This window comes from Anser brachyrhynchus, assembly GCF_964034855.1.
Source record: "Anser brachyrhynchus genome assembly, chromosome: 1".
Lineage (NCBI taxonomy): Eukaryota > Metazoa > Chordata > Aves > Anseriformes > Anatidae > Anser > Anser brachyrhynchus.
Genome location: NC_137694.1, coordinates 55,424,521 through 55,450,292, shown reverse-complemented (window position 1 = coordinate 55,450,292; position 25,772 = coordinate 55,424,521). Strand labels below are relative to the sequence as shown.

General features: G+C 52.2%; 4 protein-coding genes across 4 annotated transcripts; 2 read left to right on the top strand and 2 right to left on the bottom strand.

The window, feature by feature from the left end:
• The first annotated feature begins 2,689 nt into the window (after positions 1–2,689).
• On the top strand, positions 2,690–6,136 carry LGALS1 (galectin 1). The gene is made up of 4 exons (XM_080576784.1): positions 2,690–2,814; positions 4,021–4,100; positions 5,387–5,558; positions 5,935–6,136. Exons 1-4 carry the CDS (start codon positions 2,806–2,808, stop codon positions 6,076–6,078), a joined length of 405 nt encoding a protein of 134 aa, XP_080432910.1. The 5' UTR covers positions 2,690–2,805; the 3' UTR covers positions 6,079–6,136.
• A 1,853-nt stretch (positions 6,137–7,989) lies between these two features.
• Positions 7,990–9,860, bottom strand: LOC308188119 (urotensin-2 receptor-like). The gene has a single exon (XM_080576780.1). It carries the CDS (start codon positions 9,399–9,401, stop codon positions 8,295–8,297), a length of 1,107 nt encoding a protein of 368 aa, XP_080432906.1. The 5' UTR covers positions 9,402–9,860; the 3' UTR covers positions 7,990–8,294.
• A 1,699-nt stretch (positions 9,861–11,559) lies between these two features.
• LOC308188118 (arf-GAP with dual PH domain-containing protein 1-like) lies at positions 11,560–20,699 on the bottom strand. The gene is made up of 11 exons (XM_080576779.1): positions 19,248–20,699; positions 18,070–18,200; positions 17,093–17,184; positions 16,921–17,003; positions 16,207–16,319; positions 15,190–15,336; positions 14,714–14,797; positions 14,305–14,367; positions 13,717–13,788; positions 12,982–13,213; positions 11,560–12,894 (listed from the first exon to the last, which is right to left on the bottom strand). Exons 1-11 carry the CDS (start codon positions 19,333–19,335, stop codon positions 12,866–12,868), a joined length of 1,134 nt encoding a protein of 377 aa, XP_080432905.1. The 5' UTR covers positions 19,336–20,699; the 3' UTR covers positions 11,560–12,865.
• Positions 20,700–20,833: 134 nt separating this feature from the next.
• NOL12 (nucleolar protein 12) lies at positions 20,834–24,235 on the top strand. The gene is made up of 6 exons (XM_080576781.1): positions 20,834–20,991; positions 21,076–21,181; positions 21,398–21,446; positions 21,761–21,903; positions 22,864–22,964; positions 23,603–24,235. Exons 1-6 carry the CDS (start codon positions 20,912–20,914, stop codon positions 23,772–23,774), a joined length of 651 nt encoding a protein of 216 aa, XP_080432907.1. The 5' UTR covers positions 20,834–20,911; the 3' UTR covers positions 23,775–24,235.
• Positions 24,236–25,772: the final 1,537 nt, after the last annotated feature.

Genomic DNA, 25,772 nt, shown 5'->3' with positions numbered 1-25,772 from the left:
CAGCTCACTCCCTTTGGCTTGGATAAAGATGACCTTTTGCTTCCCAAGATCCGATAAAGATCAGCATCTCTCCCTGTAATAAAAGGGAAGGGTCTGCAGTGCAGTGCAGGAAAGCTCTCCTGGTGAGGAAGAGCCTGGCTGGAAGGCTGGAGGAGAAGAGACCCACACCACCGCTGAGCTCCCCCAGAGCAGGACAATCCTGTGCCATCAAGGTCTGCTGTGACCTGTCTTCATCTTCCTCGCCTCCATCCTTAGCAGACTGAATGTGCTGATAACCATTCCCCTGGTGGCTGACCAGCCACACGCTGGTAAGGACTGAGGTGATGGGAGGTGAAGATTACCAGCTCTAACAAGCCTGGCTCTGCCTTTCTCAACCCACAGCGGCCCTTCCTGTGCCAGTTCTCTCCCAAAAATAACGGGCAAGCACCTTTGCATCCTCACTGTGGTGGAACGGGTGGCAGGGACCTTCCTTGAATTCAGCTGTACCTCGTAAGGAGCTTGGATCCTCGTAAGGATCCTGGAGCTTTGGGTTTTGTCACCTATCGCTGCTCCAGCCAAGTGGTAGGAAGGACAACACGGCATTGTGCCAGTGCAGGTAGCCCACTGGTAGCCCTACAGGCAATGGGACGCCCCATAGGCCCCTTTCCTGCTGGTAGAGCCTGTGCCAAACTGCAAGAGGGGATATTCCTGTTGTGCTAATGTCAGGCATTTAGTTCAGGGCTCCTCTAAAGCCAGCAGAGCGCCCTGGTCTTCCAACAGACAAGCATGGGCCGCCCAAGGGAGACTCAGGTCTAAAGGCTGAAATGCCTTGATGTGAACAACCCTTCCAGCATCTCCTCTGAGGTGATATTCCCTCCTTTGTTGTCGCCTGTTATCCATGAGCTGCTCTCTAATCTTCCCAGCAGCTTTTGGAGAAAGGTCCCTGGACATGCATGACTCAAGGGGCTGGTGACTGCTAAGGCTGGGTTACGGTGCACGGCTGCCAGAAACACAGGACCTGTCCTTCACCTTTTGAGTGGCCTCTCCCATTACCAGCCCTAAGTGAGCAAATATCTAGAAAATTCCCTTCTCCGTCCACCATTTCTTACAAAAGAACAATCTCTTCTTATCCAGCCCTTGCAGCCTGCTAGACCACGGCTCCAGCAGCAGTTCTTCAGCTTGGAAGGGACGTCTGGGGTCTTTCACAGAAGCTCGGTCTCACGACATCTTGCATTTGAAAGGGCCTGATTTAATCACACGCATAACCCAAGCAGAAGGCGACCGGCTCTTCTGCAGCAGAGTTATCTTTTCTCCTGCTGGCATGGAGCACTTCTCATTGTCCCGCACCCCATGGAAGGAATCAGGCTCCAGGGCTGAGCGCTGAGGCTCCTTTCCAGAGCAGGGAGCGGGCACGTCAGGGTGGAGAAACTCACGGCTCAGAGGTGGGGAAGGACACCCATTTTGGCCTTCACTCCATCTACTTGTGGAGCAGGAGGGGTCAGCAACCTGGCCAAACGCCGGAGCCTTTCCCTGCCCTCCTGAGTTCCAGCAGGTAGGAGTTTCTCCCTGCTGCCTCTGCTGGCATCGATGGCACCAAATAGAAGTACCCAGGAGCGACAGCCTCTGGGGTCGTGCTTGATGGGGGTAAGAGGGATGGGGACTGTCACGTCCTGAGCAGATGGGGAGCCGATGGGCCTCATAGAAAGGGAAGAAGAAAGTGTTTCAGTGTGTTTCTGTTCTGGGCCTCTTGAGGAAATCGCAGAGCGTCTTGTGATTTAGAGACAAATATGCAAGACAAGGAAAGCTTTAAGCCACAAGCCTGGCCCGCCGCCCGATTTTTTTCCCCTCCTCTTTCAGCATAATTACAGTTGAGCCATGTAGTAATTGGGTAACTTTTTCCAAAGGAATCTTTTCATTCGGGGTGAGTCATACTTGCCACAAAGGGAACGTGGAGGCAGCGAAAAGATATGTAGACCCTACGTTTTATTATCACGGAGCGTTTAGTCCCCATCCCCTTGTTCCTCAGCCCCTTAGATGTGTCCAGAGTCGGTGCAAGAACACTGAGCATTCTTGGATGAACCCTCTCCACCCCTCTGAGAGGGCTTCCTCCAGGTTTGCTGTGCCCTACAGCCATGAAAAAAACACGCACATGGTTTTGAGGGTGTTTAGGGGTTCTGCAGAATAGGGGCTGGTGTCCCTTTGTTGGATTCAGTACCTATAGGGGGTGGTGGTAAGGGCTGGGTCAGCAGCTGGGGGACAGCAAGGCTTGATAGTGCAGCTGGGAGACCCTGGATCCAGCATCAGTCCTCTGCTCCTGGGGTTTCACCTGGACTGCAGAGAGTTTCTGAGGCAGCGTATACCCCCCGTGGTATTTCTCCTGCTCCCAGTTTAAGCGGAGCTGAGGAGCCCAGCCCGCCTCCCAGACCCTTCCCGCCAAGTCTCAGTCCCTCTGACCATTTTCCATGTGGGATAAAAACCTTGGAGAGCAAAACACTCATTGTAAAACTATTTTCCATTGGCTTGGAGGTCACACGCGGCTGGATCTCCTCCTGGAGCAGCCGGCAGCCTGCTTGGAAGTGTTGGGATTAGCATCCTGGAGAGGGGCCTGGGTGAGGGTGGGAGGAGGCAGCCGTGCCTGACAGGTCCTCCCTCCCCAAAAACCAACCCCTCCCTCCTCATCCTCCATCTGATTGGCGAGCCGGGTGGGGAAAGGGCTGGCACAACTCAGCTCTCCATCTATTTAAAGGCCAGGGTGGGGCCCTTGAGCTACTTGCCTGGGACTTTTGCACCTTGGAGGAGAGGAGCAGCAGCCCGCAGAGCAGCACCATGTCTTGCGTGAGTGCAGGGAGCGATGGGGAGCAGGGAGCGGGGCTGCAGGGGCAGATTTTTTTGGGGTGGGGTGCTGCTTCATCCGAGGTGCTGCTTCATAGAGCAGGACGATGGGGAAGATGTTGGCTTGGCAGGAGGGTGCTTGCACGTTCCTCCTCCAGCTGCTCCTCTCTCCCTGTGCCAGAGGCTCTGCTAGAGCTGGGTGCCTGCTGCTGGGGGGAGTCAGGATCCCTGCTGCATCTATTACAGAAGGGTGGCTGCTATTTCTTGTTCTGGGAGGGGAGTTTTTCCCTTCAGGGTCCCTCTAGGGAGGAACGTGGTGAGGGTCCTTGCTAGGTTGGTTCCCAAGCCGGGGGGAACCTGCTTTATAGCAGTTCTGCTCTGGGGAAGCATCTGCGGTAAGATTTATTGCTCTCTGAGCATCTCCTCTTCTGGGCAGCCTTGCTACTTGCTTCCTGGCTGCAATTTTCATGAGTCACTCAATCGTTATTTCTGGTAAGAAAATGTGCTCTCCTGAAGTGTTCTGTGAGTACCAAGGACTGCTGGAGGGATACTAATGTCAGCAGAGTGTTTGCACTTTGATTTCTTTCATCAGACAGAGAGGGGGAAAAAATCAGGGAGTGTCCCAACTGCAAACGAAATTGGGGTGGGGGTAAACCTCTTGGTATTCTTGTGTTCTTGCATTCTTGTGTTCTTGCCTCTGGTGCTATTAAGAAATGAGTACCAGGGTGTTTTCTTTCTCCTAGAGAAAGCAGGGAAAAGTGCATGCATGGAGCAGGAAAAAGCTCTTGCAAATGTTAAACCTGGGAGAGGAAAAAAAAAAGGCCCTTGGAAGCTGGGGAGCAAAACTTCTGGCCGTCCCTGCACAGCCAGGCTTCTGTGGGATGTCATGAGAGCCACAAGGCACATGGGTGTGTTCAGGACAGGGTGGGTGTGATGGGAGCTTGCAGGTACTCTCTTCGCTGCCACGAAACACAGATATGTTGATGAGAGCAGCAAGAGGAAGGTTGGGAAATCGGGCACATGGTCCATGTGATTGGGGTGACTTCTCAAGGGTGTCCCATGTCCCTCACCCTGGCGGAAGGGAGCATCCCTGTCTCTCCCGCAGTCCAAAGCACTGCACCGCCTGGTGAGGCAGCGGGGAGAGCTGCCAAGTCGCAGCAAGGGAGCCAGCAGGTACTGAGCTAACGTCTCTGCCTTCCCCTTCCCCAGGGACCCGTGTGCACCAACTTGGGCCTCAAGCCTGGCCAGCGCCTCACGGTCAAGGGGACGATTCCACCCAACGCCAAGAGGTAAGCTGTGCCAAAGCCCCGTGCTGAGCTGGCTTCTGCTGCTGGGGACTGAGGGAGTCTTGTCCCCTGGGTGGGAGAGGAGCAGCTTTCAGAGGGGTTAACAACAGCAGCAGTTCCTAGTGAGTCATTGCCTAATGTACTTTGCAGACGTGGCTCTGCTGCCAAGGGACTAAGCCAAAGCAGATGTGAAGCCCCAGCTGCACGAACTGGCAATGACCACATCCTCTCTAGCACAGGGTGAAGGAAATTGAAGCTGTATCTGTACGGAGATATGGCTCGAGACCAACCCGACAGTCACAACATCCTCTCCTCTGCATGAAGGTGGCCTAGGAGCAAGGGCACCGTTACCGTGCCTTGGGCAGAAGATCCTATCCCAAGCAACTGGGAGATCTTGGGTGCTCTGGTGCCATGGATGCTCGGAGCCACAGCTCCCTTAATGGTGTAAAGGGAAAGGCTGCAAGGTCCCAGCAGTGGTGAGGGTATCAGGGTGTTGAAATCGGCTTCCACCCAGTGGTGACACCTCTCGGGTGCTGGTGGGGAAGGAATGGGGAGCAATGGTAAGTGGGCAGGTGTGCTAAGAGGGGGAAGTGCTCCTAGCTCTGCAGGGATGGCTGTGGCCATCAAGGAAGCCTCTGCAGCAACCCCCAACCCTCTCGCAGGTCTGTGGCTGGTGGGGCCCCTTGGTGAGTAAGGTGGAGCCCATAGCTGCTGTACCAGCACTAGTGGTGTTCCAGGAAACATGTTCCAGCTCTTCCCAGCGCCTTTGAAGTTTGATACCATAGGAGTGAAGCCTCCTAGGCTTTCTCTTGCCAAACAATATGCCTCCTCACTTCTCATTTCAGTAAGAGGCCTAGAGGCAAGGTGGACACTGGGCTGGGAAGCTGTTTCCTCCCACTGCCATTGCAAGATGCTCTGGGATAGCTAATGAGATGGTAATTATTTCAGCTGCCTGCAGGGTTGGGAGAAGGCAGTGGCTGTCAAGCAGGGTGCAGCCCCAACTAACTGTTTGAGGCTGGAAGGAAAGCTGGGACAAGCAACTGACTCCTTGGGAGCTGGTTTGGGTGCAGAGTAGTTCCATGTTCAGGGCTAAGCACTGAATCTTTCTCCTGTTAAAAGCTTAGTGGAGAGTATCTCGCATTGACAGCACCACCTCTTTTGCAAAACTGCACGGCTTTCCTAAAGGATTTCTCCTTTGACACCCTCCTCTGGGCTTGAGGGAGCAGACCCGGAGGCAGTCATGGTAATGAGTGACGTGCTACTGCGGTGTCTGTCTCCTTTCCCTGCAGCTTTGTGATGAATCTGGGGAAGGACTCGACCCACCTGGGCCTTCACTTCAACCCCCGCTTTGATGCTCATGGCGATGTGAACACCATCGTGTGCAACTCAAAGAAAGTGGAAGAGTGGGGTGCGGAGCAAAGGGAGACGGTCTTCCCTTTCCAGAAGGGAGCCCCCGCAGAGGTGAGACCTGGGATGTGGTGAAGGGAGGGCATTTGGCACAGGGCACCCAACTGCAGTGGCTAGCTCAGGGCTGTCTGGGAGGTAGCTGGCTTCTCCTGCTTGGCCAGTGCCACCATCCAGGGCTCCGAGCAGTGGTGACGGGTGGGGATCAGATGTACAAGCTCCATCTACCTCCAAGGGATGTTTCTATTGAACTGAGCAGGGAATAGGCATCACCTGGGATACCAGAAGCATACTGGTGCTGCTGAAGAGCAGGTTATGCTGCTGAGCACGTTCACCTCGCAGAGCAGAGGCTGGTGCAGCAATGCTGCGGAGCAGGGAAGGGTTGAGAGTATCTTGGCAGAAGCTTTCACTGACTTCTCCCTTTGTTTTGCAGGTCACCTTCAGCATCAACCCAAGTGATGTGACTGTCCACCTGACGGGCCACCAGTTCACATTCCCCAATCGGCTTGGTCTTTCTGTCTTTGATTACTTTGATACACACGGGGACTTCACGCTGCAGTCCCTCAGCTGGGAGTAACTCCCCCTCACATCTGTTTCAAATACAAAAAAGCAATCAATAAACATGTTTTGGTCTACCTGGTCTCAAACTAATTTTTGCAAGCTTACAGGGGTTAGTCAGCTGAGGGACTTGGAGTGGTATAACCTGCTTTGCTGGCGTATCACATGTGGGTGAGATTAACTAAATATAGCCTTGGCCCTTGATGTCATGGGTGGAGAGGAGGCTGGTGGGGGCAAGAGCCTGGGAAGACAAGGTAAAAATGTCAGGAAGAGTCTGAGTAGGAAACAGTATGGTGTGGCCAGAGGTGACTCTGGGGAAGAAAAGTGGAAAGGGTCCCTCTGGCTTGCAGACCTCTGGAGGAGCTGGTCCTGCTTGTGACAGCCTTCTTGTCTCCTTGTCTTTCTTCTGCATGAGAAGGGCAGGGGAAAGGAATGTCTTGCTGATCTGGGGAGAACCTGCAGTGGGCTCTTCATCCAAATCCTTCCCTCTAACTACTGAATAAGCACAAATGCCCTCTTGTACTACAAGAGCTAGAGAGGTAGTAAAGCCCAGCTAGGGTGTGGGATGATGAGGATGCCTCCACTACACTTCTGTTACCCCTTCACTCACATATTAGCCCACATAAGCCTGAGCATTTCTCAGTCTAATCTGAGGCTGGCCTCTGAAGGGGAAGAAGAAGATGAAGCGTGCTTGATATTACAGCATATTGCTCACTGGGCTGTGGCTTACCCAAGGCATCAGCCAACAGCTGCCTTGGGTGCTCTCTTAGCCTAATGCTAATTTAGCAGTAATGACTAGTGATGTGCCTGGTGGAGCTGGGGTGGAAGCATGCAATGTTTGGGTTCTCACTTCCAGGCTGGCCACAAGCAATGTGAAAGACAATCTGGTGTCCTGCAAGGGTGCCCTGCAGGCTTGGCCAGGCTGATTCCTCCCATTAGGCAGTTGCAGAGCAGCTGGTGCACGGGAGCTTGTTCCTAAGGCAGCAGCACCTCTCGTTCTTGCTCCATAATTCATGAGGATCTGCCAGGTCCTGTGTCTCAGGTACCCATGCAGAGTGAGCCTTGGCCGCTAGGAATTGGGGCTGGGGAACAGGAGAGAGGCAAGTTGGAGAAGGGCTTGAGATGAGCTTTTAGGATGGGAGGCAGGAACATTTGGGGAGTAAAACCAGGCTGAGACTCTGCAGCTGGACCTCTCTTGGAACCTCATGTTACTCAAAGGCAGGTTGCTCTGGACTATCGCATCCTGTTCTTTAGGGCTACATCTGTAATAGGAAACGCAGCATCTGGCATTGCCACCCTGTGCACAGCTGGGGGACAGTGTAGCCTGGGTACTCTTCCAGTGTGGTGATATGGATGAGGCCAAATTTTCTGGGGATGAGAAGAGAGTTTAGCTGTGTGGAAGTGAGCCATGCTGGGCTAGATGGTCTCAAGGCAAGAGACCTGGCCCAGTTCATGTCGTGGCATTGTCCCAGCCTGGGGTACATTCAGTAGGACAGAGGGTTGGGGATCTCCTTGACCACAGTAGGGTCACAGTGCTGGGGACAGGCCCTTTCATAAACTATGATGAAGGACACACAGAGAAGCTCTCTCCTTGTAGCTTCCTTTGCTGGACTGACCTTGAAAGCTAAGCAGACATGCTCTCCTCCCTGAGCTGTACTGCAGGGCAATCTTACACATCCCACAATGTCTCCAAACTGTACTTGGGAGTCATTTTTCAGAAAGACTCTTCAAAGATTTCGGTGAGGTTGGGTGGAGAAAAAAGCTGAATGAGAGTTTCGCCACAAGCCAGAGGATGCACTTTAATCAGGTCTCCCACTAGCGTGCCTGCTTCTCGAAGTGACTCACTGGTCCTGTGCAATCTGTGAGTCACTGTTGTCCCTGTTTTGTTATGGCTCCGTCCGTTGCCAGCGAGGAGGTGAGGGTGGTGAGAGTTCCTTGGTGGTATAATTTAGACATACGGAGGCTGACTGCTCCCTTCCACCTACTCCCTGGCCTTGCACAAGGCGGAGGCCAGCACGTGAGGGCCGGAGGATCAGAGTTGGGACTGACTCCTCACACATGCCAGGGGATGAGCATCCTCGAGCGGCCTCACAAAGCGCAAGGCATGAAGGGGAATGCACCAGGTTGATGACAAGGATGGAAAACACCACAAGCCAGCACAGAAGAAAATAAACTTTTATTTCATGTCTCAACTCTCATAAAAGTCTGGGAGATACACCCATCCCAGGGAACTGCTCAAGGTCTGGGGCTTCCCACACTTTCCCCCATGGACCCCAACATTTCTCCAGAAGCCACGGGGATGCTGTGGCCTCCTGTGGCATCCAGGGAGGGTGCCTGGGGCCATGCCACCCCTGACCCGCTGCGGCCAGGGCGCCGGCGGTAGCTGCTGGCCAGCAGGGTGTAGAGGAAGGGGTTGACGCAGCTGTTGCCATAGGCCAGGCAGGTGACACCGAAATTGAGGTAGGCCTGGGCAGTGGGGCCAATGCCCAGGCCCTCGCCCCAGTACAGCCCAGCCAGCTGCCAGCCCCAGAAGGGGAGGAAGCAGGCCCAGTAGGCCACCACGATGGCGGAGATCCTGGAGGAGAGACGCCGGGCGGGAGCCCGGCCAGCCGCCGGCAGCCCCAAGGGCCAGGCAGAGGAGCGGTACGCCCGGGCCAGGCGGGTGTAGACGATGCCCAGCACCATGCCGGGCACCAGGACGCTGGTGGCGAAGAGCACCGTCAGGTAGAGACGGAAGGCTGCCGGCGTCCAGGTGGGGACACAGATGCGCTTGTGGGGGCCATCCCCCTCCCGCAGTTGGGTCATCGCCATCATGGGAGCTGTAAGCAGGAGCGCAAGGAGCCAGAGGACGGCGCTGGCCAACTTGCGGTAAGCGTTGCCGGCCCGCCTGGCCCGCAGCGGCCTGGTCACTGCCCAGTACCTCTCCAGGCTCATGGCAGTCAGAAGAAAGATGCTGGCATGCATGGTAAGGAGGTCCAGGCTGAGCAAAATCCTACAGCCCGCGTCCCCGAAGAACCAGTCGTGGGCAAAGTAGGTGCAGACCACGAAGGGGATGGTGGAGAGGTACAGGAGGTCGGCCAGGGCGAGGTTGATCACGTAGACCCCCAGGGAGCCCGCTGAGCGGCCCGCCACCCTGCCGGAGGCCACCAGCACCGTGTAGATGTTCCCGACCATCCCAACGAGGCACATGAGCAGCAGCACTGTGCCCAGCGGCCCTGTGACCGGGCTGTCCTCTCCCAGGACACTACTGCCATCACCCCCACTGCCACTTTCCTCCGAGAAGCCGCCACCCTCAGGATCCTCTCCAGGCCTGACACTGATGAGGGCAGGGTCACAAGACATCTTGGGGATTGGGGTGGGAGAGCAATCAGGCTATGAGAGACCTGTTCCTTCTCTCTGCCCTCCCTGCTTGCTGTATGAGACACAAATATTCTTAAGAGAAGCCCAGGAATGGATAAATGGCGTGAGCTCAGCAGACATAAGGTGCTCCAGAGAAGTCTATTCCTCACCTCCAGCCATCTCGTCCATTTTGCTGATCTTGTCCATCACAAGCTCCGTCCGGCGGTTTTCGTCAAATAAAGGCTGAGGAAGGGATGCCACCCTCCCCTTCAAGGCTGACAGGTGCAAAGTAACCGCTGTCAGCCAGGAGGAAAGGTCTGTGCTCTTCACCAGCTCCTCACTTGTTGTTCCTCCAGTGTTTGCTGGGCAGAAAAACAGCTGACTCCACGGACAAGTGGGTTTCTCCTTCTCCCTAGCCTCTGTTCTTTCAGCTCAGATGCTGGAGAGATGTGACACCCACCCACCCCCCTTAACCCACCCCTGGAGAGTCGCCTTGCCCACTGCACAGGAATGTGTCTGACTCACAGCTTCACACACCAGTGTGATCACAGTCCCAGTTCATACCAGGCTGCTAGCCACTAGCTCCAGAGCCGTGATGGCTCCCTCCTTTCTTTCAGACACGCTCCTTCTTCCTCAGTGCCTTCCTCCTGCTCTCTCTTCCTTCTCATTCTTTTCTCCCTTTCTTTTTCCCATTCCCCCTTGCCCAGTTTTCCTCCTCTGAGGCAGGATATAACTGAAAGACAAGCCTCCCCAGTCTGGCAGGAGGCAAAAGAATTGTGCTGTGACTTTAGAAGGGAAACTAGGGTCAGCACTGAAAATGCAAAGATTGCTACACTGCTCCCTGGCCCTTAGCTAAACCAGGGCAAGAGGGCCTGCCCCCCAGTCATTTCCAACGTCATCAGGACCCCTTGAGGTGTAGACAATGGATTTAATCCCCAGTTTTGCAAGCAAAGGCCCTCACAGACCACCAGACGGTAGGACATCTCCCATGGACTATGACCTGGCCCTGCTCCACCCTTGTCCCCAGTCAGCGTCAAGCTCCTAGAGGCTCAGAGGGCTGGGTATTTTAGACCCACTTCTTCCTTCCTTTCCCCAAAGACCATCCTCCTCCTCTGAGATTTCCCCCTCCTCCCCTCCTGCCTCCCCTCGGAGCAGGGAGCAGAAGTGTGTTAGGCACCATTGCCTTCTACTGGAGTATCACTGTATGACACCTGTGCCCCAAAGTCTTCCGCACCCAGCACTGCCCCACTCTTTTTTTTTTTTAAATAAACCACATCTGAACCACATTTGTCTCAGGAAGCAGACAGATGTGCCACTGCTGATCTACTGCTAGTCTGCAGGGGGTTTTAGATCACTCAAGATACACTTTTTTTTGCATCCTCAGTGAGCGTATTAGCTCTTTTGTGGCTGAGTCAGATGCCTCCACCTACCTCCAGCAGCAACATCTCAGCAGCAGATAGGAGAAGGAAGCACCCCAGCAGAACTGCCCTTGCTGCAGCAGGATCCAAGCACCTCCCGAGCAATGTGCTACATGCAACAGCAGCAGCTTCAACATGACCATGCCACAGGAGTATGGCACACATGGCAATGATGGAGGTGACTTCAGAGGCCTCCCTCTGGGTTATATGTGCCAGCACTTGGCATGGCTGGGTCCCTCTCCTCTCCTTTCTAGAGGAGAACTGGATGTGCAGGATGTTCAGATGGGGCTTGACCTTTTTCTTATTTTTTATTTTTTTTAATGCACTGTCCCATTTTCATATTATCAAAACTGAAAGGCACTTCGCTTTGGAACACAAGCTTTGCAATGGCCTTCAGTTTCTGGGTCAGTCATGCTCCAAACTGGGAGAGATCAGCAAAACCGCAGTGAAATATACTTCTGGGTGGAAAGATTTGCTGTGTCATAGCAGCAGGATGAGTAATACTGTTTCTTATCCAAGAAGCTGGTGCTCCCAACAGGTTGTGGTGGTCTCAGCACAGAGAGAGAGGATCACCAGAAAAGCAGAGGGGGTCACATCTTTGCCCAGTTGGTTCTGATGGGAAGATTCACAGTCCAAGCACACTGGAAAACGCACTGAATAGCCACAACTCCTTGCTCTGATTGTCTGTCTTTTTTCAAGAAGCCAGCAGCTCAGCTCATTTAGGAAGTTACAATAGATTAAAATGGGATTTTTTATTAATTTATTTAGGAGCTAATTAAAATCATAGTTGACTCATTAATTCCACTTATCTTCCCTTAGCACCCTACATGCCTATTCTCACACTGCCTGTGTAAAACTGCAGACACATTAGATACTACAGCCAACAGCAGAACTCAGCCGGTCCTTCCAGCATGTGAAACACGCTGGAGAGCTTTAAGAGATGATCTCTAAGATATGAATCATGGGTTGATTTAGTGGTTAGGTCTGTTACTAGAAGGACATGAACACAGAGACTTCCTTGCTACTCTACTGCATAACAGTATACGTAATATGTAATGTGTAGCTCAGAATGCAAGTGCCGGGCCTTTGACATACAGAGAGTGAGGGAGCAGAGACCCATATATTCTTTACTTCAGACACCAATTCCTAGACTCTAGTAGTAAAGTCAACAGAGAGTCTGAAGTCTGTAGCAGACATGCCATAGGCTGGTCTCTCCAGGAGCCAACCTCTCGCCATTGGTTTGACTACAGCGACTCAGATTTGGCAGCTGAACTTCAGTAACACGAATATCCTTCACAGCATCTTCCCTAAGGCAATATTCCACCTCCCACCACTTTTTTGTTTTGTACACACACACATATTGTCCACATACACACATGTACACAAACACTGTTTCTGAGATGGTTTCTTAATCTGCTCAGTAGCAGTCAGAAGATGAGCTCCAAACAAATGTGGTCTGAAGAAACTTTCAAGCCCACACACGCGGGAGGAAACAGGCTTCACAGCTGGCTGTTAGATTACATCTTTTAAGTGACCTTTATCAGCTATTAGATTAGCTGACCAAATAACTAGATGTTTCACATCTCTGTCACCAGCAGAGAAGCCACTTCTTGTAATGAAATTGTCTCCCCTGTCTCCTCTAGTCCAGCAGCCCCCACAGCCCACTGGGCCTCAGCTCCAGCAAGGCAGAAGTTTTCTTACATAAGGTAGGTGGCTGTTTGCAGTTTAATGCAGATGTGATGCGAGGTCCCATGTCCACCACAGCAAGTGCCAAGTGTTCAAGGCCTGATCGATAGGCAAGGACTGCTGGCATCCAGTTGGATCACAGCACTGAGAGTTCAGTCTTACGATTTCTTGGACTTGAAAAGAAGCAGCTTAATCGGGCCCCAGAACAAAGAGAAATGTCCATGGGGAAAAAAAAAAAAGTGCTTCAAAGGGTAGGCTGCAAGAGCACTTTGTTTCTTTGATGTCGATTTCTTCTCCTGTCTTGTCAGCCCACCCAAGAGGACCAGGTAGAGTCGAGTCATAGCGAAGTTTCCACATAGCTTCCTAGGATTTAAACTTGAAGTAGGCTTCAACTGGAGTGAAGGAAAAAGGAAGTGCATTAGGGCAATACTCCGGAGTGGAGCAGCAGGAGGGGAAGGAAACATCATCCAGGCACTTACTTGCGTATTCCTGTGGTGTCATGGCCTGGTTGATGACACTAGTGAAGGCTGCGATCCAGTCCAGCTGGTCAGTCTCTGTCTCGCAGGTGAAGAGGTATTCCCGGTCAGGGGTGACAATGGTGAGGCCATAGTGCCAAGAGAAGTTGCCCTGTGTCCCTGCAGGCAATCCCTTTTGGACACTGTAACCGTTCTCGCTGCTGCCCACAAATACCTCGCCCTTAGCAAACGCATCCTGCACATCAGGAGGGAAAGAGAGCGTTTTACTGAATCCAAGAAGAACCAGCGAATAATAGCAGTGCTCCTAAGGGCAGGGTGAGGACCAGGGATGCAGCAGCAAAAAGATCTGAAGGTGGTCAGGGGATTCAAAAGGGAAAGGCTATTCTCAAGGACAGTGACAGAAGGGAAAATTTAGGAGTGTAGACCTCAAGAGGTCCAAGAGAGGAACTTCTGCATCTGTCACTCCATGAAAACTCACCATGTCACTCTCCTCGCCCCCACTGCCTTTACACCCTTGCCCTTCTTGTTCCCATTGTTTGCAGGCAGTGAAACAAATGAAGTGTGGGATGAATGAAGTGGGATGGAAAGGGGAAGACCTAGAGTCCATTCAGGGACTTTGGGGAACCCGCCAGCCTCCCTTACAACAGAGCAAAGCAAAGAAGCAAGACTTTGGTTGCACTTTGACCCTGCCCTCAGCACTGTTGCCTGCAGCTGCCAAAGGTCAGATCTCCCCCTCACCAAAGGGTCCTTGAAGTACATGAGCCTGCGGTGATCCAGCGTGAACCAGCGCTTCTTAAAAGCCTCTTTCTGCTGTGGAGGGAAGAGGTGACATTTGTAAGGTGACAGTGCCCTCTGCTGTGAGCTGTGCAAATCGATACCCAAAATTCATCCCAAACACTTGAATCAAGTCCCTGCCTTAACAGCAACCTCCCTCTCTCCCCTTCCGAGCTGCAAGTGGGGATCAGTGACCAGTTTTCCAGTCCCAACTGTTGACCCTAACTCTTGGACTTCTGTGAAGGACCCCAGAGTTGAGACAGGAGAAATCTAGATTCTGTATAGAATACCTGTAAAGTCATGCACACACAAACACATTCAGAGAGATCGGTTGTTCTGGGAGAAAGCAGCGTGTCTGGTTTCATCTACTTTCACATATGTCCTTCCCTTTCCTTTTATTTTCCTCTCCCTTGATTGCACACACCCTGATCCCATTAGTGTCTAAAGAGTAGGGGGGAGTGGGGAAACAACAGGAGAAAAAACGATGGAGTAGGGAAAGTCACTGGCTCTCTGGCAAGTCCCTGCTAGTTTTCTTCTCCCATCTCAGCTCACCTTGGGACCTGTCTTCTCCATGTATCCCTCCTTCAGGAAGTTTCTCGTCAGCCGGCTTTTAATCTGACAAAAAGGTGAGAGTAACATTCACTCAGCCATGTGTCTTTGCTATTCATCTTCAAACTCATACCCTTCCTTCTCTTTGCCCAAATTTACCTCCCTCTTAAATTCATGTTTGCAGAACTGCCTAGCCACGAGTCACTTCTGTTTGCAACATGCCTTGAAACAGCAGAGAGTGGCTGTTCTCTGGCCATCCTAAGCATTTGTACGCACACCTTCTCATCCTTCTACCGACATACTGCAATTTCTACTTCTGTGTCTAGGGCTCTAACAATAACTAATGGGCTCTTTTATCAGAGTAACTGAGTGCCAGCAAGAAATTCAGCACTATGCTCCAGTGCTGCCTTACCTCATTATCACTGGCTATGGGAAATGCTACCTTCAGGTAATGGAACTGCACAGAGCGAATGGCATTGAACCAGTCCACTACCTCCTGAAAACGAAACAGAACAGAACAAAAAGCTTAGAGCAACAGTGAGCCACCCAAACTCACCCAGCTGCACCCAACCCCATGTCAGCTGCAAACACAGCTAGCTCGCCCTCCGCAGGCCCTACAGCATCTCCCTCACACACACACAGCCAGCACATCTGCACATCTTCTGCGGCAGCTCCTCCCACACAAACCCACTCAGCCGGTGCTCCTGCCCCGCTCCCTGCAAAACTCTCTCGCAGACACGCAAGCACAGTGCCAGAACCCTCAACCTGTTTTCCTACAGCAACTCGCAGACATGCACGCCATCCTACCCATACCTCATACCACTCATAACCCGCAGCTTTTCCAGTCAGCTCAATTGTTTTGCAGCGTTTGATACTAAACCAAGATACCTTTCCACTTTTGTGGTACACAAATATATTCCGAGTCTTGTTGTCTTTGAGATAGGTGATCTGCAGCCCGTTGGGATTCCCAATCTTCGCTGGTTGGAACGTAGCATTGATGACATCTATTTTGACACTGATTTTGGGTTCTTTGGACTGGGAACAGAAAGACATTGATCATGCATGAGCAATCCTAGTGGGAAAGAGATCTAAGGTACTGAGTTAGTGAAGTAAGGCAGGGCCAGAGGGTGTGAAAAGGCATTAACTGCCCCCTTCCCATCAAAATTGCTGTAGTACACACCCCCTTCACTGTGTGGCATGCTCAAGCCCAAACAGTGGCTCAGCCCCTCCAATTTAGATTTGAGCCATGCCTACTCTGGAACTGCCAGCAAGACGCTGAAAGCACGTCTGACTTTACAGCTGATCCAGTCTAAAGGCTAACAGACTCCAAAAGGAAAGACCCCACTCCTGCTCCTCCCTACCCCAAGCCATTTCCTCCCTTGCAACAGTCTACTAGTACTTGCCACATTCATTTCAGGGAAGTAAACAAGAGGAAAAGTAGCCCTACTCGAAACAAAACAACGGGTTTTTGGCAACTTAGTTCACAGTAGGGTGAGGCTGGTTCCAGGGATGGTGCAGGACTGCACAGACAGGAAGATGGATGGGGTGAAGTGAAAGATCATCCCTTTAATCAACAGTAGGATTGTATGTCAGTCCTGTACCCTGAGATTCACCAGTAAGACAAGGAAGGGGGAGTGTCATGGAAGTGCCATTTCTGCCTTGTCACCAGCAGAAGTACTGTTGAAGAGGGAAGGATGTAGGAGAACACAAAATGAAGATGTGGGGGAAACGTCACCCTGAGAGTTGCAAGGGAACCCCTCCTCTATGACACGTCTCTCTTTTATCATCCCTGGCCTGGGTGAGTAAGGAAACCTCAGAAGCACACATAAGAGAGAGACACATCTCCATGACACCACTGCCCCGGGTGGAATATGCAATGAGGTGGGAGTTGACCACCATGCTCACATCCTGCTTGGTGAAATACTTCAGGCATCCCTCTCTCTCAGACAAGAGGAACTTGCGGGGTAGGAACTGTCCATTGTCTCGGCCTCGCTTCCAGAGGATACCTTCCTTCACCCCTAGGAACAGAAAAGTCAGTTTTAAAAGCACCCCTCCACAGGCATCAGAGAGTTGTATTCAGCCAGGGGTCCCAGCCACACCCTGGCATAGAGCATGCGATGCTTCCCACCTCCTAGGCTGGTTCCTACAACTGCCTCTGCCAGTGTGAGAGCCGCCTCTCCTGTGAACACCACAGCCCTGGCCCATGCAGACAGCTGGCGTGGAACCAGAACTCTTCCCATTTGTCTCTGCAGGCCCTTAGGCTCCTACTCTTTGTGTCACAACACTGGCAGTGACATTTCAGAGACAACTGCTGTGGCTGAAGGGGGTGGCACGCAGCAGGACAGACATTCCTTATTGCAGAGCTCTGGCTCCACCAGCACAGCAAATGCCTTTGAACAATGCCAGCTGGTAATAAAACACTTGGAAGCAACCTACGACAGTGCAAACCTACACTGTCCACAATTTAAACTCTCCCCAAGCCATGCTTTGTAAATATCAGGCAGGTTCTCAGGAGTCCTTGTGGGATTTGCAACACTGACACAATGCGCTTTGTCCTCATAACACTCAAAAGCTTCCCGTAAAGGCAACAAGGAGGACATTTTGAAGCTGTGCCCTTACCATCGGTATACGGCAGCTGTTTTCCTGGCTCAGTGAACTCTTTGCGTTCATATTTGGCCCGTATCCACTGTTCTCTCAGCACTCTGTAGGGAGAGGTGACAGGTAGCTGAGAAATGAACCGGAGGAACCCAAAACTGCCCTTCCCCCTTTTCTTTTATATGCAGCAACTTACTGGCAGTCATTGTAGGTTGGCTGGTAATAGTAAATAGGGATGTGAGCTTCGTAAGTGGCTTTAGTCACAGCATTCCCATGCTTGGCCAGAAACTGCAGAGTTAGACAGAGAGTTAGTGCCTTCCCTTTGATGCAGACTCATGTCAGGCCTTTTTCTTATCTATTACAGGGCGAGGTATGCATTGAGCTCTCATGGACCACACTCATTTCCCTCCTTTGCAACATCCCTGCAAAGTCTGACTACAGAAAGGCGGGTCTCAAAGGACTTGTCTGTTCTCTGAAATTACACTGATTGCACCTAGACCAACAGAATGCCTCGAATGTCAATTCTGTGGTGTCAATTCAGTGGATTTGCTGGAGAGACTGTGTTTAACAACAGCTCTGACTTTCCAAACCTCTTTGCTCCTCTCCAAAGAGCAGCAAGATACAGATTATTTTCCTTGGATCTCTGGAAAATTTTGTCAGTCCCCTGAAAATTAATGGGGTCAAGGGGGGAAGAGGTCAACGAACAGGAGGTAACAGGAAGAGGTCAAGTCCACAGAAGTGTCATTATTCTCAAGAGGTCACACCGTATCTCAAAACTCTTCTCAGAGCATGGAATTGTCCAAGATTTTCCCTTCTCATTGTTGAAACCAGGAGAAGACAATGAGCCAGGATGGAGCGGGTGAGTAGGAAATGAGTAACCATGAATGATAAAAAACACTGAACCTTGGCGTGACACACTGCAAGAAATCTGTGTCAGCCACAAAGTAACAGGAAATGGGGAGACACATAAAGGCAAGTGCATCTTCCCTCTCCCAGTGAGTTAAGAGGAATTATCTCCACTTGTGTATCCAGAGCACTAGAAAAGTGACTACTTACCACATTAATCTCCAACTCTGTGAGGCCAAAGGCCTGATTTGGCCAAAGGCCAAAAGAAGCGCTAGTGTACAGACTAGACCCAACCTACCTGACATACCGACGGGATAAAAATCTCACCTGCACCTGAGCATCATCCCAGTGGTCCATCTTCAAGGATTTGACTTTGCTGATGCTAGGGATGTTGCGGTGAATTCCTGAGCAGCTGAGGCATATAAAGACACCCAAGGTAGAGGATGCCCAGTCAGGATCTGAGGGTATAAATGGGTATGACTAGAAGTGGTAAATTCCCCCAAGGAAAACGTCTCAACTCAGAACATATCCGTGAGAAACAGAGAGAGGTTTATGACTATGGTTTCACCTGGGTGGATTAATTAACCCAAGGTACAGATGTCTGTGTGGAAAAAGCATTGTTAATATTGCCTCATTCCCCCTGCTTCAACTGCTTAATCTGAATCTCTGTTGACTTGAACCTTGTAAAACTTCAAAGTGCTCTGCAAACTCCCTTTGGGTAAAGAATCATCTGAGACAAAAATGCAACCACCTCTGCGAAAAGACTCCAGGAGCTGTTTAGTGCAACACAGCAAACCCACAACAGTATTTAGCTCAGGAAGTGAAAAGCAACCTTAAAACCAAAGTCATCCAGGGAAAATTTAAGATGGTAAAATGGTATCAATTAGCCCAGTTTTACTTTGGCTTGGGTGGTACAACCCACATGCCCCTTTTGGGAGGAGTACAATGGGCATTTTGTAGCAGTGCTTGTAGAACCTCAGAGCGGTACCCTTTCAAGGGGACAAGCTCTTCAGTGAAAGAAATCTCCCAGGCGCCTGCGGAAGGTTGTCAGTTCAGCGCTGAGTCACGGAAAAGACCGTGCTCTCCTGAATCACGCCTTCTTTGTGGAGCAGTTAGGCTTTCACTGGGAGCTTTCCTGTCGGGTCCTGACTGGGCATGACCTTGATTTGTATCTGAGATCCACCATGATTGCAACCCACAGTGCTGCAGCTGCACAGCCCCTGCTCCTCTGGCACTGCTGTGTCCCTGTCCTTCCCACCAGTGCTGCAACTCCTTCCTCCTCCCTTGCTATCACATCTCTGGGGTCCTCTTCAGTCTGGACCAGCCCACACCACAAGAGCCGCAGGACATTGCACAGCTCCCAGCAAATGCCCTCCCAGCATCCCCCCTTCCCCTGCTCACACTCCTCCTTCTGCAGGCTGCTCCAAAGCGCCGCCAGGCCAGGACGAGACCAAGAGCCCAAGTCCTGCCTCTGACCTGTCCTCCAGCAACCCTCGGGGACTCACCTGGCTTCCCACAGTCTGCGCACAAAGAGTTTTCTGCTCTTCTCCACACCTCCCTCAGGGCCTTCATGCTCTTTTCACCTCCAGCCATTGTATCTGAATGCCACCCCTGCCTACGGGCAGGGCAGGTGCCTGGGTCTTCTTGCACCTGCAGTGCACCCCAAGGGAGAAGGGGCCACCAGAGCGCCAGAAGGGCTGGCAGAAGGAAGGGGAGGAGGGAGGCAGGAGAAGCCGTGAGGTTAATGGACGGAGCGCGGAGGCCTGGCTGCACCTGAGCCGGCAGGGCGCAGGCTGGTGTAAAGAGGCTGGAGGCCGAAGTGCACCCAGGCAGTGAGAGAAGAGGAGGAGAAGGAGGAGGAGGAGGCAGCCTGCCCCATGGGCGTGGAGGGAAGTGCAGCAATTAACCACAGAACTGGTTTTTCTGCATTTCTGCTGGGCAGAGGACAACCCAGGAAAAAAGAGCAAGCAGACAGCGAGCTGATAAAGGCAAGGCGGCTTGGGACAAGCGGCTGCCGGGCCATGTCGGGACTTGTCACACTCTGTGGGCTTGGGGCTGGTTCTGTCCCTGACCCAACAGCACTTGGGAAGCTCCCATAAAGTCAGCTGGCCACCACGCAAGCCTTACACCCATTTTTAAGGGAAGGACTAGAGGTCAAAAGAGGTTCAAAAGTTCAGCAAAAGTCACCCCAGTTAGCAATGAGGAAGGTGGCCATCCCCACGCCACCACCAGCTGGTGCTGGGACCTCTCCTGCCATGGCCTTATTGCTCCCTGCAACTACCTAAAAGGAAGTTGTGGGGAACTGGAGGTCAGCCCCTTCTTGCAGATAACTAGTGGTAATGTCCTCAAGTTGCACCAGTGGATGTTTAGGTTGGAAATTATGAGACATTTCTTCTCAGAAAGAGCAGTCAGGCATTGGAATGGGTTGCCCAGGGAGGTGGTGGAGTCACCGTCCCTGGGGGTGTTCGAGGAAAGGTTGGACATGGTGCTTACAGACATGGTTTAGTGGGTGATGTTGGTAGTAGGGGGATGGTTGGACCACATGGTATTGAAGGTCATTTCCAACCTTTATGATTCTGTGGCTGCTCAGACAGGTCCTGCATCCTGAAGGCTCAGCCTCAGAGCTGAAACCCATCCTCACGCTCACCTCCCCAAGGCTAAGAGGAGCGGTACGCGTGCCGCTGACACCAAACAATGAAGGCACCTTGAAATCCTTTCAGACCTTTATTATAGAGACATGGAAGTGAAACACTGAGCAAGCTTCACGGGGATGGAGCACATACCACACCAGCCGCACAAGGCAGCACAACAAGAGCTCTTTAACAACTTTGCTGGGAATGCCCCAAAGAGGAGCATGAGCTGGAGGCACCAAAGCCTGAAGAAGCCTCCTGCTCGCCTCAGGAGCTGGCGGGTGACACCAGCGAGGCCCACGATGACAGCTCCCCTCTCCTGCTCCCATCGCAGGGGAAGGAAGCGTGCAATGGCACACCGAGGGGACACACACCGGTCCCCGCAGCCGGCCCCCATCACACGCGGCGGCGGAGGCACAAAATGGCGGGCGGGGCCGGGCCGGGCTGGGGAACGCCTCCGCCATGTCGCGCCGCACCGCCCCTCACGGCCGGGAGGCGACGGAAGGGGCGGGCGGCGGAAGGAGCCGCGTGGGGCAGCCATGGGCCGTAAGAAGAAGAAGAAGGGGTCCGGGGCAGCGGCTTCACGGCTGGTGGTGACTTTCGATGAGGAGAGGCGGAGGTGAGAGCGGGCGGGAGCGCCGGGGAAGTACCCCCTCGGGTCTTGGGGGGAGGCGCTGGAAGCTGAAGGTTTCCTCTCTTCCAGGGAGTACCTGACCGGCTTCCACAAACGGAAGGTGGAGCGGAGGAAGGTGGCCCTGGAGGAGATCAAGAAGAAGCTGAAGGAGGAGCAGAGGAAGATGAAGGAAGAGGTACAGCCCCCCCCAGCCCTCTGAGGAGAAGCCCCCCCCTGCCATGGCAGAGGGAGCCCCGGCTGTGGGGCAGGCAGGCAGCGACCGCTCGCCGGGGCCCTCGGGTTCCCCCTGTCTCGGTTGTGGGGAGAAAAGGGTCCTCCCGAGCGAGGAATTGGGATGGGACGGGCATTTGGTGTAGCAGGGGTGCTGCAGTGACTTGTTTTCCTCTCTCAGCGGCACAAGGAGTACCTGAAGATGCTGAGCGAGAGGGAGGAAGCGCTCGGTACGTGCTCTTTGGGCGCAGGATTTGGGCTCTGTCACAGCAGGGAGGGTGTCAGAGGAGCCTGTGAGGAACTGGAGAGGCACCAAACATGCCAGGAGGCTAGTTGTCTGCCTCCGTGGCAGAGAAATCACAGCTGGAGTAGCAGTGCTGCCCCACAGGGATGGCACATCACTCCTCTTAAACCTCCTCAAGAAGCTGGGCAGCAGTCTGTGTGGGTCTTCCCCTCCAATGTGATGTGCACGAATGTGTGTGTGTACCTTGTGGAAAGCTGAGTGCTTTGCATTGTGTAGTGTTTTTTTTTTTTGTCTCCCCAGAAGAGTTTGATGAGCTGGAGCACTTGGTAACCTCACGGACAGAGTCAGTGAACATCGACCACCCAAACCACATTGTAACGGTGACCACCATCAGTGACCTGGACCTCTCAGGCGCACGCCAGCTGGGACTGACCACCCCTGAGGTACAGCCTCTTGCTGCCTCTCTCATTACATTAGCCTTAAATGTTCTTGGGGCTGACTAGGTAGGAATGGCCAGACTTGCAGCTGGCTGGGAGCATGGATGAAAAAGGAAACTAATAATTTTCACATTTCTTCCTCTTTAGTGGCCCAGTGTTTGTGGAGAAGTGTTGTACTTGAACACCTCGCTCCAAACCACCCTGGAGTCCTTTGTTAATTGACCTTGTGTTAGTAGAAGGTGCCACAGAGGTGGATGGGGAGAACATACTATTTTCAAAGCAGGTACAACACAAGCAGTGAGAGAATATAGGCTTCACTGCATGGACTGTCCTGCGTGTCTTTCCTGTGACCTGTCCAGGAAAAATTACTGCTGGGGTGAGGAGGGATTTTGCCCTCTGTGATCCTATGCTTGGACCACAAATAAAGAAACCATTTGATTCTGGTTGTGGTCATTTCTATTTTCGGAACAGATATTAACTGAGATCTCATGTTTGTTTCATAAAGGCTTTATGGCACAAGTTGACATGATCCTTCTGATCTTTGTGGCTGGGTTTAATCTTTGGCAAACTGTCTGTGTTGAGCAGTTAGCCTTTTATACTTATAAGGGCATCTTCTAAAATGAAAATCTATTGTAATGAGGTTTTAGTATTATTTTAAGGAAAAGAAAGCTGAAACCTTCACTTCATAGGTTAGACTTCAATTGTGTGTCCATTAAGATCATGCTGAAGTTGTCGGTTCTTGGGGTGGAATAATGTAGGACTTCGTACTGGTTGTCCCTATTTGAAGGGCCCCAGTAAGAAACCTTGAGACTTGAAGAAGAATGGCCGTCTAAGATTTAAAGTCTTGACCTGTAACCTGATGTTTCACAAAACAGGATGAAATCAAGAGGGCAGCAGAAACACTGGAATAATGAGACTGCCTGTTTTAATAGGATTTTTTTGGTTGCTGTTTTTTTCCTTTTAAAGGGAAAAAATGATGGTTCAGGAGAAGAGAATGGAGAAGAAGTGGTGAACAAGCCTGCAAGAACAGTGCCCAAGAAGTCCAGAAACCCCCTCCTGTCTGAAAAGTACGTATAAATTCATTCAACTTCTTGCTGCTAGGCTCTGTGAGCTGATCCGGGAGGATCTTGTTGCCGGAGGGGATGCTGTGCTTCTAGGGTGCCGGTGGGCAGGAGCCAGCAGAGGGCACTGGCAGAGCGCAAGCCCGCCTGGGACACTGTTCCTATCACACTGATCTCTGATGACAGCAGCAGGAGGAGGATGTGCTGGAGGGTGGGCTTTGCCCTGAACTGTTTGTCTTGTCCTCCTCCCTGTCAGATAATGCAGGGAAGGGTGTGTTGCAGGGTACAGAGTTTGTCCCTAGGATGAAGGTCAGATGACCCTAAAGCTTAAAGCTTTGGCATTCTCCACATTTTTGAGTATTCAGGCTTTACAGCTGCTTTGGGGTTGCGGAGGGTTACTTAACTCTCTGATGGCTGGGCTGCCCTCTGCTCAGAAAGTTCGTTTTGGTTGTTACTGCACTTGTAGATGGCAAGTTTTCTGCCCTCTCAGGATGATGCCTGGCACAGTAGAGTTCCCCTGGGGCATGCAGTTGCTAGTGTCCATTCCTGCTGGGCCACGCAGGGCTGTCCTGCTATCGTTGTGGTGTTGCCTTGCTCCTGTAGACGTCGGTCCCCAAATATTTCTCTTTTCTTGCCCTGCCCAGGATCTCTGCTCTTACCGCCACGCTGCACATGCACAGCCGGAAAAAGTCAAAAGGAAAGCGACCCCAACGCGGGCAAGGCCCACACCAGAAAATCAAGAAACCCGCCATGAGGCGAACCACCAAGACTCAGCGACGGAGACTGACGGGCAAAATGGGCTGTGACCAAGATTAATGGAGAACCTGGTGCTTCGAGCGGCAGCTGGGACAGTTTTCTGCATCTGACCTGCTGCTCTTCATGGCCTCTTCATCACGGGCAAGGACCTTGGTTACTCGGCTCTCTGACCAGCAGTGAGCCCAGTGCAGCCCTTCTCTCACCTGAGCGCTGGCCAGGGGCACTAGATGCTCTACCTATTTATTTCTGCAGTGTCTCCAGCTAATTATCTGGGTGCCCTGAAGTCTCTCAAAACTTGTGTTGGAGGTCAGATTCTCTGTTTGGCATAACCCTTCTGTCCCTGAGCCTCTCCTTCCAGAGCTGATACTTGGTTTTATCGAAGGAGAGGCTCAAGTGCTGAGTGCCGCAGGCACACCACCAGGGCAACTTGTGAAACTAGGAAGAGCTCTGCTTCCACTCCAAGCACCAGTGCCTTGGTGTTTCTGCTGTACAGTAAATCTTTCTTCCATGAAGACGTGAAATTTTCTTGTCCCGTGTGTTTCTTCTCCAATGCCACACCTGAATTCAGGGATACTTGTATTTTTTTTTAGGGGTACCTGTCCTGGGTGAAATTTAGTAACTTTCTGAGTAAATCTTTATGAAATAGTTTTGCTAAAGAAAAACATGACTTGAAGTCTGACAGCAGCTGTGCTAATGCCGGTACCAGCTGAGAAGAGGGTAGACGTACCAGCTGAGAAGAGGGTAGACGATTCCTATTGCTGTAAGAATCTCGCAACCTGCTGGTGCTCAGGAAAGGGAATAGCTAGGAGGCGTTTTGTGGTAATGCAGAACGCACCAGGGCAGGAACGGCTCATTCCACTGTCTGCTGACTGTGCCGATCCCAATCCCGATAGCTCAGAGGGGTCTGAAATCCCTTAATGCCCTTGTGTGTGTGTGTGTGTCCGTCTGTCCATCCCTCTCTGGGATGGGAGCAGCAGAGGCTGCCTTTACCTCAGGGCAGTTGTCTTTCTTCTTGGGACCTCAGTGTATGTGTTTTAGGACAGATGCCTTCAAGAAAGGGGAAAAAACAACAACAATAAAATTTGCATGGCTGGGACTGTGGGAAATGCTTTTGGCAAAACTGAGCTTACCTCTGTCCTGGCGTGTCTGCAGGAGGTGGTGGCCATCTGTCTGTCAGCTCTCGACCAGCTCCCTTCCCCAGATGGGGCCTCTTCCCTTCCTGCGTGTGTGCTGGCAAAGAAATGGCAGCGGGGAAAAGGCCTTTTTGGCCAAAACCCATACCAGAAAATGGGGAACCTGGCGATGGGTGAGTGGATTCCCCGTGCCAGAAACGGGAGGGGGAAGAGTAACCACGCCTGGGGCTTTGTGGAGGAACATCAGCAATGATGACGGCCAGCAGCCTGTAAAGCTAATGGCATAACTTGGTGGGTATCTCAGCGGGTTTTTGGGGGTGTGCACACACACGTGTGCACACACAAATGTACGGAGAAGCCCTTCAGTGTGTTGGGGAGGAGGATAAGGGGTAATGCAAAAAATAATAATGCAGATGCGAGTGAATGAGAAGCAGTGAGGGTCTGAAATCGTGGTTGGGCTGGTTCAGCGCTGGGGCTGTGGTGGCTGGGGTCACGCAGCAGCCTTCCCTGCTCCCCGGCACGGCGTGTGGTGCCTCGCGGGGGGACCGGGGGCAGAATGTGACCGCACTTTGTCCCCAAGGAGTTCGCTCTGGCGCTGGAATGGCCGCTGTTTGCAGTTCCTGTGCTTGTCACAGCTGTGAAGCCTGCCGAAATGCCGAGGGTGAACTTGGGGTTGGGTTGCCTCTTCTGGCTCACAGAAAGCCTGGAACCGCAGTGGGGCAGCTCTGAATCACCTCGTTATAATCCTGATGGGATGCTGAGTGGCCTCAACAGCACTGAAGTGTTTGTTGTTTTACTGCCAGGTGATTTAGGAGAATCACCCTTTTAGTTCGCTTGTTTCCCTGGCCCTAATAATTTCCGAGCCTTTCTCGAGCGTCAGCTGAAATTTCCAACAGCTTCTCCACGCTCTGAAAACTTCTAGTTC

Excerpts from the sequence above, each read along its gene's own strand:
- LOC308188118 (XM_080576779.1), bottom strand. The coding sequence starts at position 19,335 with ATGGCTGGAGGTGAAAAGAGCATGAAGGCCCTGAGGGAGGTGTGGAGA. Across the intron at positions 17,185-18,069 it reads GGGATGATGCTCAGGTGCAG|TTTCTGGCCAAGCATGGGAA; the intron begins GTGAGATTTTTA and ends CTAACTCTGCAG. Across the intron at positions 16,320-16,920 it reads ACAGCTGCCGTATACCGATG|GGGTGAAGGAAGGTATCCTC; the intron begins GTAAGGGCACAG and ends TTCTGTTCCTAG.
- LOC308188119 (XM_080576780.1), bottom strand. The coding sequence starts at position 9,401 with ATGTCTTGTGACCCTGCCCTCATCAGTGTCAGGCCTGGAGAGGATCCT.
- LGALS1 (XM_080576784.1), top strand. Across the intron at positions 4,101-5,386 it reads ATTCCACCCAACGCCAAGAG|CTTTGTGATGAATCTGGGGA; the intron begins GTAAGCTGTGCC and ends CTTTCCCTGCAG. Across the intron at positions 5,559-5,934 it reads AGAAGGGAGCCCCCGCAGAG|GTCACCTTCAGCATCAACCC; the intron begins GTGAGACCTGGG and ends TTTGTTTTGCAG.
- NOL12 (XM_080576781.1), top strand. The coding sequence starts at position 20,912 with ATGGGCCGTAAGAAGAAGAAGAAGGGGTCCGGGGCAGCGGCTTCACGG. Across the intron at positions 21,182-21,397 it reads AGAGGAAGATGAAGGAAGAG|CGGCACAAGGAGTACCTGAA; the intron begins GTACAGCCCCCC and ends TTCCTCTCTCAG. Across the intron at positions 21,447-21,760 it reads CGAGAGGGAGGAAGCGCTCG|AAGAGTTTGATGAGCTGGAG; the intron begins GTACGTGCTCTT and ends TTGTCTCCCCAG.